We start from the raw sequence: 13,474 nt of genomic DNA on the forward strand, positions 1-13,474 counted from the left end.
TTGAAAGCAGACACATAAGCATGAAGTGGGAAGGAGGCATCATTTTATAGATCTAAATCGACCACAGATTGTGCTCTTAAAACATCTCTGCACGTTCATGGAGAAAAAAGGCAGGGAAAACAGCACATCTACGTGATTATTTCCCAAGATGTTGTACTCATAAAAATGTTCATTTGTCATTGAGATGATTTATTGTGTTCTTCACTTGGAGCTGTTGTCAGTCCACAAGAGCTATTTCACTAATTTACAACTGTGTCAAATCAAAGTTTTACAGATCTGTCATTTTATCCAGATTATTTTTAGTGCAGGTGTTTTGCTTACACAGAAGGAAGCAGCAATATATTGTGATCAAAGAGGACTTGAAAGTCCAGAGTGCCAACACCAGCTCCCCATCAGGTGCTAGCTGACTCACTGGCTTTTAATGTGTAACTAACGACTGGCAATCAAGGTAGCTGTTGATAAGCCCGTCTCACTAAAGTTAACAGGAGTGAACAAATGCTGTCCGAATGAATACTGATGCTGACTCAGTTAACACTGCTAAAGCATTAGAAAATTTGAATAAAAAGTGTAGGGAATGTTATGATTTATTAACATCTCTCTCATTTCTGTGGATTAAATCACTGCAGACCAACGGGTTCCTTTGCCCTCAGCTCCGCTCTGCCGCGCCCGGTCCCCGCTACACCCCTCGCAGCCGCTTTGGGCGCCTCGCAGCCCGAGAGGCAGCACCGCAGAGGCGCGGCCGTGAGGAGCCGTGCGGGGCCGTGCGGAGCGGTGCTTTGTGCAGCGGAGCCCCCGCCGCGCCCCCGCCCGGCCCGCCCCGGCCCGCCCCGGCCCCCGGGCGGCCAATGCACGGGCTGGGAGGCACAGCCGGGGAAGGAGCCGGGGAAAACATCAATCCCAACTTTTTCACCTTGACAGGAACCGAGCGCTCCCGATGTGTCCCCTCCTGCCACCCTCCCTGTCAGCCCAGCCTCCCCAGGAGGGCCGTCCGACGGCCCAGGCTCGCCTCGCCGGCTGCCTCCTGTCCCTGGAGGGGCAGAAACCCGAGTAGGGGGGTGCCCCTGGGTACAGTCCCCCTCGGTCCCTGCTGCCCGGGGCCGGGCCGTGGGCAGGGGCGGCTGCACGGCGGGGCTGGATGCGGCTGCCATGGGGCGCGGGGCTCCCCTCGGACCGTGCCTGCTGCGGGCAGTGCTGCTGCTCGCCCTCTGCCCCGCCGCCGGCAGCACCTGGATGTGAGTAGCCGAGCGCGGGTTCAGGGTGGGAGGGCTGCGCGGAGCCCGTCCCCTCGTGTCCGTCGGGGCCCGGCGCTGACGGGCGGCTGCCTCCGCAGGTGGCTGGGCATCGCCGCGGCCGGCGGGCCCGAGAAGCCGGGCTGCGCCAGCCCTCCGCTGAGCCGCCGGCAGCAGGACGTGTGCGAGCAGAAGCCGGAGCTGATGCCCGCGATCCGAGAGGGAGCGCGCCTGGGCCTCCAGGAGTGCCGCAGGCAGTTCCGACACGAGCGCTGGGACTGCCGCTCGCCGCCCGCCGCCCGCCGCGGGACCGCCGCCCCCGCCGCCTTCGGGCAGCAGCTCAGCAGCGGTGAGTGACCGCTCCGGAGGGGCCGCTGCGGGCACGGCGGGGCGGGGACCCGAGGCTGCCCCGGGGTAATCGCTTTGCGTGGCCAGGAGCCCCGTGGGGCGGCGGGGACCGTCCGTGCGTCCCGTCGGCAGAGCCGGGCGAAGCCGGGCCGGGCGGTCCTGCCGACGTCCCGGGAGGTACCGCAGGCACACGAAATGCACCGAGCAGAGGAAACCTGCCCTTGTCTTTGCAACGTTGTGGTTGCTTCTTGTAATTTTCGCGTAGAACGTCCGTGGTTGACACTGCCCGTAGGTAGATCCACTTAACTATGTTGAAATACTGTTGTTGTGAGACTTATGTTGGGTTTATCCCCTTGTGTCATAGTTACTAAATAAGCGGGCTTATGACATGTTATTTCAAAAAAGTCACTTGCAGATAAAAAAGTCTGCTCAGGGCACTAAATACAATGTGAAATTCTTTAAAATATATCATATGTGCTCAGTTATGTGGTATTGATCAGCACAATGAAACCAAAGCCGCTTTTTTTTTTTTTTTTTTTTTTTTTTTTTTTTCATAAAATAATTATGAAATTGCTGGAATTTCCACTGAAACAAGGATGAGGTTTTTTTGTATCAAATGTCACACCAAAGCTTTCCTGCAAGTTGCAGGGATCCTGCAAAAAACTTTTTTAGCTCCCTGGTCACTGATTGTGTGATGGATATGATTGTAAGTATTGTGGTACTTCACTTTGTGTTCATGCAATCTTCACTTTGTACTAAAACAGTGTAAAACCCACAAGTTTAAATCATGAAAACATAAAGTGAGGAATAAAAAGTGGTGCATATTCCAAATAGGGAAAGAGGGGAAAAAAGAAAACAAGAGTTTTCCCCACTGTATGGAGCCATATGTGTGTTAGTCCTTCTGTTCAACAGGAAGGACTGTTTCTGAAGACCCATAAATGAATGCCACTGTTCACCCACAAAGCTTCACTAGTGTGTACTGTGGAAGACTTTTATGATGGTACTGGCACCACAGACTAATACAAACAGGAGAAACAAACACGACTTTTCCTGCCCATGAGCAGAAACTCTGAAGACTGGAAAGAAATAATTTTCACAACAGTGAAAAATTGCCCACTTCAGTAAAATTTCATCTGCATTTATTGACCACTCAGTGATATTCAATTTGCTTAGAGTATGCCTTACTTAACACAGTAAGGTGTTAAATGTGGCTGGGTGCCACATTATGCCAGAAGTGTCAGAGAATGCGGCAGGCATAAGAAGCCTGGGCAGGTCCCTCCATGATTCTTCTGAGATACAGTCTAACAAGTAAAGGCCTTTCATGCTGCTGTCTTTCCCATGGCCAGCTTATCCTAGGAAAGGCACATGGCCTAAATATATTTGTGCTGATTTCTGCCTGGTTTAAGATTTTTGGGGCTCTTTGCAACCTTTGTGAATTAGAAGAACATCAATGTTTGCTAAATTTAGCATGAGGTAAGTTTTGGCCCTGTACCAAAGTAACCTGGGATCATGACAACTTCTCTGAGATTTAGACTGACCTTTTCTTCTTCAAATCAATATGGATAGTGAAAAACAGAGTGGAGAGAAAGGGGTTTGGAATGTGGTTGGTTTGGAGTTTGATTCTTTATTTATTATTTGGCTTGAAAATTTCTGTGGCAAATAAAATTCCTAATCAGATTTAGAAAGAAGTTACCGAAAATTGCATTGTATAAGTAGTGAGAAACAGCATCATTAATAGCATGGCCATATGAAGAGGCCCTGAAGTCGTTTTGGGGTATGAACATCCACTGCTTTGAGCAAATTCACACTATAGACCAAGCTGCGATGACTTTAAACTTGTAACTGTTCCCTTTTAATGGTCATCTGGCTTGTAAAGTCCCTTTCTGTAGCCCAGCCAAGAAGGTGATCAGAGGCAGTTATGGAGTAACGTTTCCACGCCTTGCTGTGCAGGCACGAAGGAGACCGCGTTCATCTCGGCAGTGACGGCGGCTGGGCTCGTGCACTCGGTGACGCGGTCGTGCAGCGCGGGGAACATGACCGAGTGCTCCTGCGATGTCACCCTGCAGCACGGCGGCTCGGCCAGCGAGGGCTGGCACTGGGGCGGCTGCTCTGACGATATCCACTATGGAATGTCCTTCAGCAGAAAGTTCCTGGATGTGCCGTTCAAGAACGTAACAGGCAAGAGTGGGAGCGGGCTGGTGGCGATGAACCTGCACAACAACGAGGCTGGGAGGCAGGTAAGTGTCATTCAGGTGTGGCAGCAGCTGCTTGATCACCTTCATTGACAAAATGGCATCAGCCAAAGGAGGTGGGGCCTTGGCAAGAACAGCAGTAACATCACCAAAGAAACATGTACAAACTCAGAATCCAAGCTGGTTTTAACCAACTAATTTCTCTATGTTAAAATAAAATCCACAAAATAAGTAATAGATCTTCAGTGCTTAAATAGTAAATTTATCTTAATTAGATATTTGATATTCAGTTACAAAGTTGAAATAGTCCTGTTATCATGATAATATGATTTTTGTCACTGATTATTCTGTTATTATCATGACCTGCATTTATAATTCTCCCTAATACTGACTGAGAAGGCCAGCTAGACACAAGGCCTCATTACTCATCTGCAGCCTGCAGTCCACACCTGAGAGTGCAAGTTTAACATTGTTCAGAGGGGAAATCAAGAGTTAATATTTTCTTTAAAAACATGGGATAGAAATGACACCTTCAAAGTAGCTCATTGGTTAGGACATGCATCAAAGAAATGAAAGGAAACTGATTTTGGATGGCTTTTTTTCAGTCCAAAGAACTTCCAAACCAGGGCTGCTGAGGAAAACTGTGTTTGGGTGTGTGACATTGGATTCTCCTTCCTGTCCTGCAGAGGATGTAAAATGGGGGCAGCAATAGCCTATACAGGGACATGTGAGCCTGTAATCTAGTGCTTGGAGCTTTCATCTGGAATTGCAGAGATTTGTATTATTTTTCCCTTAAAATTATGTATTATTTTGTATTATGTATTATTTTTTATTATTTTTAGTATTATTTTTCCTTTAAAATTACTTTCTTTGCTTTACCTTGGAGATTTCATCTTTAATGGCTCTCTGGGCCCATAATACTTTAAATCTGTTTTGCTCAGCAACACAGCTTTAACTAAAGGGAAAAAAAAAGGGAAAACCTGGTTTTGACTACATATATTGATGGACTCCATTGTGACTCTGAAATTTCCTGTAGCTGGAAGCAGCATCAGTGGGTTTTACTGTAATCAACTTTTCTATCTACCATAGACAAGGAGTAGCCATAGTAAGCCAACCTAAGAGCCATGGTGATAAAATTGAAAATTACTTTAATTTGAAGTAATTTTTACAGGTAATATGTGTTATTTCATTTAAGCTATGTAGTTGGAAAAGCAGAAAATATTTCAGGTTCCTTCCAACTGAAATCATTCCATGATTCCAGGTGACAAAGATCCTTTTTATAACTGAAGTAAGTTGAAGCAAACTTCAAACCTAAGTAAAAACTGAGAACTAAAAGCTATGAGTTTAATTAGATGTCAGTCAGCTAAATCATCTCCAAGGAAAGTGATTGCTATCTTGTAGTAGGAGATGTTAATAAGAGGAACAGAAGATTAAATTATTATTTCCTTAAGGAAAGAGCAAAGAGTTGTTTATCATATTTGTAGAGTGAGATAGTTAAGGAAGAAATATATATAGTCAGCTTCCATGCATTAATATTTTGTAATTTAGTGGAAAAATATAGGATAAAGCAAATATTTTGATCACTGTCCAGAATGAAAAAGAATGTTTATTGTTGGTACTTGGGATTTCTAGCAGCAATATTATCTGAAGTAAAGTTTAGCATAACTCTTCTTTTTGTATTTTCAAATCTTAACTAGGAGATGCTAAAAAATGTTTGCCTTCATGTTTTGGGGCTTACAAGAAGAATGTTTTGATATCTTATGATCTTTTGTAATAAATACTATCATGTTGCTGGTTTGGTGTCTTGCAAGAGCAGTCTTCCAGGGACAGTACTTCTGTGTTTGTTTGGAGTTAGTAATAGAACTGGTATGTGCAGAATTCTCTTGTTTCTCTCCTATTTCAGTACAAAATGTTATTTTATACTTCCACATCTCATAGTTTTCATATCAACATATAAAAACTTTAAAACTGTGTGTCTTTTGAGTTGCCCACTAATGTGACCCTCAGAAGATTCAAATTGCATCCTTATTCTGCTAGAAGTTAAACATTCATCATCTTTTAGCATGGCAATTTTCAGTGTGCTTAGATGTGTGTATGTGAGTTGGGCTTTTCTGCTCCTTGTACAAAAGGAGGTGGGGAGTCAGGCACTATGGGTTCATTATCATTGTATTATTTTACTGCTGGAAAAATTCTGCTCACTTTTCCACTTGTGGAAATTTATTTGGTGTGGGACTTTTTTGGAGAGTTTGTTTTTACTAATACTTGTGGATTGGTAAGAGGCTCGCCAAGCTTGGAATTGTTCTTAAGTGATGCACCTCTGGTAAGGCACCTGCTTGTCTTCATGAATAATCATATTAGTTCTACCAGCAGCTGAAATTGCAACATTTGATTACAGGCATTGGTTCCTGTGACAAAACAAGTACTGGCAGTCCTTGTCTCACAGCTGAGAGCAGTGCCTGCAAACAGAAAGCTTAACTTGAACGTGTTAAGCATTAACGGGCATTAGAGGGTATGCAAGCTTCCATTGACACTCTGCTGCAAATCAGTCTCTGCTTTCTGCCCCATCTGTCTGTTCTAGCCACAGTTTCCTACCCTGTGCTGCTCTCTCTGTTAATTGTACTGGATTAGTGAAAGGAATACAGATAAAAAAATTATCTTTCTCTCAGGTTTAATTTTAAAAAAGAGCAGTGTTCATCTCTGTTCATCACTTAACCCTGCACTCTTGTTGTGCGTGTTGTACCACCAAGGCTGAGTAGCAATAGGGGCAGGAGGAACTGCTCAGATGGGCTTGTGGCTGACCACAACACTGGTGGACCCAGCTCAGTCACCACACTGGTCATTTCTCACCAGACATCAGTCAGTACCATAACCCACCTAAGAAACTTGTCCCACCTTGCTCAGAATGACACATCTATCCACTAGGTTTCCGTAACAGTGCTCCTCTGAAGCTCTCCATGGAATTTTGTTTCATATGGAGAATCCTCTCACTATTTCATGAATAACTGAACAGATTCACCATATGAACCTAAAATGTGAAACAGAACACTGGTTGTGTAGTCAGTCTGGAGGTCATGGTCCCAGCAATCACTGTGCACTACTGAGACACAGGTGTATGCTGCAGCTGTGTCCCACCTGAAGGCCATGTTGGCTCTATAGGCACAATCTTAGGTTTGTTTGTACCATCAGGAGATGCCCAATCCCTAAATTTTGCCAGATGTTCAATTATGGGAGCTTTTTCATTGAAGTTCACATGACAGACTGAGATGCAGTAGCATGTTCTGTGATCAAGCAAAGCAAAATGTCACCTCCCTGTGCTGGCAACTTAAAGTATATTGGAGTCCAGGCTTAAAATTTGCCCATCCTAGCAACTGGGAAGCAAGACACTGAATCACATTTGTATTTCTTTCATTAATCAGCTCATTCATACACTGCTAATGTATGCTGCATTTTTATATTTTTATATCAGTCTAAGAGTTCAACAGCAGTTTCTGATCCTGTTTCAAAATTCTATCTTCTTCTACTTTTGTTTAATTCATCCTCAGAGAAAAACTCTTTGAGCGTCATCTGCTGGGCTACTTGCCCACATGGAAGTAACTCACCCTTAGCACCTAGCAGTCATGTCCAGAGCTTCCTCTGACAATTTCTGGATCCTTCTACCCTTAGTAAGAGCTTTATATATAACCTTATGTACCTTATATGTAACCTTATATAAGGTTACATCTGTAACCTTATAAATCTAGTAGCACAATATGATTTAAAACTACTTTGAAATTGTAGTTACTTGATAAAAATAACATCATTCAAAATTGGAAAAATTCTATTAAATTCTCTCTATTTTTAAGTCATGTGTAAGATTTATTTTTTGATATCTTGTTTTCCTTCACATTTTTATTTGGTCATCTGTCTTCTGACAGACTTTTTGTCCTTGTATTTTAAATTCTCATCTGCCTCAATCACTCTTACATCTTAATGATTAATATTCTGACTACCCAGTGATTTTGTTATTGACAGATTCTTGAGATATGAGCAAGGTCAAGTCTATCTATTAAAGAGAAACTAGTCTGTGTAGAGGACATGGTAAGTATCAACCAGCATTAACTAGCACTTGATTTGCCACTAAAAGAATCTGTGTGTGCTGATGGATGAGAGTTTGCTTGTTGCAATATTCTTATTTCTTCCAGTAGTGCAGAAAAATCTCCAGCCCACAGGATGTGGAAGTATTTCCTGTACAGGAGTACCTCTTTGCCAGGTTCAGTTTGCAAAGGCTAATGACTGTTCTAGGTCAGGGCATATGCCTGCTCTTTCTTGCTAATGTTTTTTGTGAATGTCTTGCATATTTCGCTTCCATAGTAACCTCCACCTACAAATCGTTCCTGTTTATTCACCAAAGATGCAACTCCAAGCAAACATTTCAGCCATGTGGTTTTTTTAAATGTTTGTAGAATTTTATGCAAATGCCAGCTCAAGCATGAGTCAATGTCTTTGGGGCAGAATGTGCCAGGAGGCCTCAATGCCCAGTGAAACCAATGGAGTAACCATGCTGGACTCATCCCAAAACTTCAGTGACCACAGTCACCATGATGGAAAGTCCCAGTTTAGCATATAGATTAGAAATAGCTAATTTAATTTGCTGTATGCCTTGACTGATTTTGGAATTTTGAGGATGGTATTTGTGCTGCCTGAGCTACCAATATGGAGTCTGGGACTTGAGTTTTTTTCTGGTCCTACAGAGGGCCAGTGGGGCTTGATAGGATTTCAGGTATCAGATCTCACTGCAGAATCAAGGCTTAGGAACTGGCACAAATGAAACTACTTTTTCAGGGGCAACCAGAGGAGGATGTTAGATTTGTCTTCTGTTTTTTTAATTTAGTTTCAGAAAGACATAGACTGACAGCAGCTAGTATGTGTGGAGGCTGAGGGATAAGCAAAGGCTTAGGATGAAATGTAATAAACATCATGTAGTTGGGATGTTGATTTCTTTTTTTTTGTTTTCCCCATGTTTTGATAAAAGCAGTTCCTCCAAAGAGGATTAATTTGAATATGCATTGACCTTGATGCATGAGAAGTTTCAAGACAAACTTACTATAAGTTAATTTAAAATCTACAGTTACTGTTAAATTTCCCAATTGTTTTGATTGTGGAAATTAAATATGGGGGCAAAGGTTAGTAAAATGGAAGACGGCAACATGGGCTTTCCACACTACTAACCAATGGCCCATATGAGTCTACAGGATGGCTTCAGAAGGTATGTTAATGCAAATGTAAAACAAACCAAAAACTATATCTTGTACTATATCTGCGCATGTGTGATTTTTCAATGCCTTTTTCAAACTCTAATGTGAGGGTTATCACAAGACTAATTATATGATTTTATACAATGACTATTAGATGTTAGAGAAGGAAGTATTGTATTGATTGTCTCCTGAGTGTTTGAATCAGTCTCAAGGATATGAGGTAAAGGAAGTTACTGCTTGTTTACAGATTCCAGTTATTTCAGGCTTGATATCCTATAAACTGAGCCAAAGTTGTGTGTTACAAAAAGCTTAACACAGGCTTCAGATTTGCATTGTTCGTGAGACAGTTACTGTTCAGCCCAGCTCGTGCTTCTGCATGGGCATGGAAAAGTATCTCATCTAAGGGTATTTAAGTGTTGGCAATAACTGTGGAAACTTGCTAAAACATTGACAGTTATAAAAGTAATAGGAATGCAACTACCTAGTTGTGTTAAATAGAGCCATTACAAAACTGGAAACACTAGAAACCCATACTAGAACTAGTAATGTCTAAATTAAAATAACAGGGCTCAAGACTATAAGTGAGAAGCATCTGAGATTTACTACAGAATACCTGAGCCGAGGACACCTCTGCTAAGCCATGGTGGGTCTTTTGACAGACTTTCTGTGAAGCTCAGATATGTGGGCATCCTTCTGCTCTTCCAAAAGTTTGCCCTGAGGTGCCTCCTCCTGTGCTGCTTTGGGTCCTGAGCCACACTGTTTGCCCAGGCACTGCTGTGTGACTTCAGCCATTCCTGTGGCCTTAGTTACAAACGGTTGTGAATGTTTAGTGATCTTCATGGTAGCTGTAAAGTACCCTTAAAAGGCAACATAACTGGGCACTTACTTGCCAGTAAGTGTCTTCCAAAATAGGAAGGGTGCCATGACCTCTCCTATCCTTGCTTTCCCTTTCTGCTAGACCCACTAGACCCTTTTGCCCATGAGAGCCTTTTGCATTCCAGCAATGGGAGGAGCAACACAGGACATGTCATTCAGGTATTTAGGATCCTCCAAAATGAAAAGCCGTCCAGAAATCACAGCTTTCACTGTTGTGATCAATATTGCTACATTATGGCCATTTGAAACTGCAAATGAAGAGCAAGTCTGAAGATCATGCCTCTCATAGTGGGGGTCCAGGATGGGAAACCTGGTCCCTAACACGTGCTCTGACTTCCCTGTTATGGAAATAGCAGTGACAGCTGTAATATTAAATACTTTGAGACCTCTGTGCTACTGATGTCAGGCAACATTCCTCATGAATGAAAGACCACATTCAAATGTTGTTCTCCCTTTGCTTTCAGGCTGTAGCAAAACTGATGTCTGTGGATTGCCGTTGTCATGGTGTTTCTGGGTCCTGTGCTGTGAAAACTTGTTGGAAAACCATGCCATCCTTTGAAAAGATTGGCCGGTTTTTAAAGGATAAGTATGAAAACAGCATACAAATATCAGACAGACTGAAAAAAAAGCTACGCAGGAAAGAGAAAAGCCAGAGAAAAATACCAATTGGGAAGGAGGACCTGCTGTATGTAAACAAATCACCCAATTACTGTGTCGAAGACCAAAAACTGGGGATCCCTGGAACTCAGGGAAGAGAATGTAACCGCACTTCACAGGGACCTGAGGGCTGTAACCTGCTGTGCTGTGGGCGTGGGTACAACACCCACGTTGTCAGGCACGTGGAAAGGTGCGAGTGCAAGTTTGTCTGGTGCTGCTACGTGCGCTGCAGGAGGTGCGAGACCATGACCGACGTACACACCTGCAAGTAAGATGAAGTACAGGAAACATGGCCAAACCATCCACCCTGTGTAGTGCACACAGCTGCTGCAGGGGCAGCAATCACTGTTACCATGTGGGATTTCAGAGGGATCGGCCTCAGGGGGAACAGGTACTGCCAGACAATGGGTATCCAAGCATGCCTCAACTGAAACGACAGCTGAGTAAATATCAGGCTGCATGCAGGGACAGCTTAAACAGCAAAAAGGACTCCTGATGACACATTTGAACATTTTAACATGTTACTCCATAAGCAGAGACAGATGCTAAACTTTTCAAGTATTTAATAGACACAATGTCCTGAAGATCCGTGTGGTGGCTAGGTACAGTGGAGAAATCTCAAGATCTCATTAGCCTGAGAGTTAAGAGAGTTTGTAAGACACATTAGACATAGTGCTCATGTCTGTGCTTTTAAAACTGGGACTAGATGGATCCACTAGTTAGTTCATTTCTGCAGACTTCAGAAAAACCCACAAAGATAGGGAAAGAGACAAAGATAGGGAAAGAGTTCAGCTGTTGACCACGAAGCATTTGCTTTGCAGCCGTTCAGAAAACTGCCTTCTGCAAAGTGTGCAGAAAAGCATCAGGAAGCGAGGAATGTCTGTGACTGCAGAGAGCTCAGCAGTGTCTGCCTGGAAAAGGAGGGTCAAGCTGTGCCCAGGGGAGAGAGGCAGGAGCACAGCTTGGTGAATGTGAATGGGGTACCAAACAGCAATCTTAGGATTTTTAACCTTCAAACACACAAGGGACAGGTCTGAGAAGGGACAGAAGTACAGTTTGATATTTGAAGGAAATAAAACCCTCTGCAGGCATTTCCTGAGTATCTGAGCACACATTTTGCAAGTCAGCTGGTTGTCACCCCACTCTTGAATTCTATGCAATAACCTGCCACATTCAACCATCTCACTGGTGGTTCACCATCATTATCAAAATTAACGACATGAGATTTAGCCCAAAGGAATCTGCCATAAAGCAATGGAGTTTTTAAAACAGATTTTCTTTATAGAATCAGCAGCTAGAATTTTTCATTAGGTAGCATCCTCAGTAAGTTCAATGCACAATACAATTTATGGATTGGCTCACACCATTAAAATATTTAAACTGTTAATTATAACACTTTATCTCCATTTGTTGGCTTAATTTTATTTTACATCTGTGAAAGGTTGTTTATTTTTATGCAGTGATTTAATGCCTAGCTTAAAAAGCATCATGTGAAAGGATTACTGTTGTTTAATTGTGCAAAGAACTATTTTTGATAAGACAAGAAAGTTTATATTTTGTAAATATTTAAATTATGCAAGTTATGTAAAAGGTTTCCACAACTAATATGATAAGACTACAGCCCTTGAGATTTGTTGGTTAGATATTTGTTAATATTGTAGTAGCCTTCAATTGAATTTTGTTTGCATGTGCTGGGGTAAATTAGTCAGAGAACTGCATAACTGTTAGGGCTTTGTATCATCAGGGTGGTTATAACTATTGCAGTTCATATACACTGATGAGAAACACTATGATTTTCTAAATGGTCAGTTAATTAGTATTCTGCATACTTTCCTTTTTATTATTCTCTTAAATGCATTTTACAAACACTGAAATCCCAGCTCCAGCAGTAAGTACTCCCACTGAAATCCAGGGAACTTGGAAGGGTTTGCAATCCCTTAACTTCTTCAATACTAACAGCCAGTTTTTAGAAGCTTGGGACACTTTGGCTGAGGGTTTCAAAGTTACTTTGAAGAATTCATTTCCTAGTCGTCAGTCATTTTCCCAGGAAAGATGGTGACCAGATTCTGAACTGTCACTCTTTATTGGATGTGTAAGTCAGGAGGAAGGAAACAAAATCTTCTGTGTTGTGGTATTTCACTGCCTTATGTGGATTATTTTAGGAACATCAGTTCAGCAACAATGAAGTCCATTATCTGCTGTTTGGACCTTTACTCTACATCTGGCCAGTCCATCTCCATTGACCTGACCAAATTATTATCTTGGAACCACAAAAAATCTGCTTCGGAGAAGGGTGCCCAGCATGCCAGTAAGGCACTGTCACAGGTTTCAACACCTTCTCTGCGAACACTTGGATAGGGAAGACATATCACAGTGGAAGACCCTAAAGAGAGAGTTGTCACCCCAGGTTGTTTCAACAGTGAAAATAAACCCACAAGTTCCTCAGGCTGTGCCACAGGACCAATTGGCAGCATGGATGGGAGATGACTAAACAGCACTAAGTCCTGATAGAACAGCATCATACTTTCTGCTGAGACCATACTTGGGAAAATACAATTTTTGACATCTAAAATGACCTTGAAATATTATTTAAACTCAGTAGTTTGTTGTTTTGTTTTTGGTTTTGTTTTTTTTTCCCTGTTCATTGATTGCAAGATCAGCAGGGGAAAGAGAAGGAAGCAGCTGCTTTGGCTGCCTCCAGGGATCAGATACTCTCCAGAGGATGGAGTGATTTCCATGCATTTTACATAGCAGACAATGTAGTTGGACTATTACAGTGCTCTGTGCTGATCCCTACCTCTCTGCCTATATATTCTAATTCCCTGAAACAGCATTTTCATATCTACATACTTCAAATGACAATAAACAGATGATGTTCATTTTATTAACTAATATACTACAAAACTTAACACAAGGTTTAGTGATCTACGTGGTGGGT

The 13,474-nt window shown here is 42.7% G+C and overlaps 1 protein-coding gene across 1 annotated transcript; it reads left to right on the forward strand.

The window, feature by feature from the left end:
* Positions 1–952: 952 nt before the first annotated feature.
* Positions 953–11,445, forward strand: WNT16 (Wnt family member 16). The gene is made up of 4 exons (XM_053943963.1): positions 953–1,232; positions 1,331–1,578; positions 3,528–3,814; positions 10,344–11,445. Exons 1-4 carry the CDS (start codon positions 1,147–1,149, stop codon positions 10,806–10,808), a joined length of 1,086 nt encoding a protein of 361 aa, XP_053799938.1. The 5' UTR covers positions 953–1,146; the 3' UTR covers positions 10,809–11,445.
* The last annotated feature ends 2,029 nt before the right edge of the window (positions 11,446–13,474 follow it).

Source organism: Vidua chalybeata, chromosome 5, assembly GCF_026979565.1.
Source record: "Vidua chalybeata isolate OUT-0048 chromosome 5, bVidCha1 merged haplotype, whole genome shotgun sequence".
In the NCBI taxonomy this organism is placed as follows: domain Eukaryota; kingdom Metazoa; phylum Chordata; class Aves; order Passeriformes; family Viduidae; genus Vidua; species Vidua chalybeata.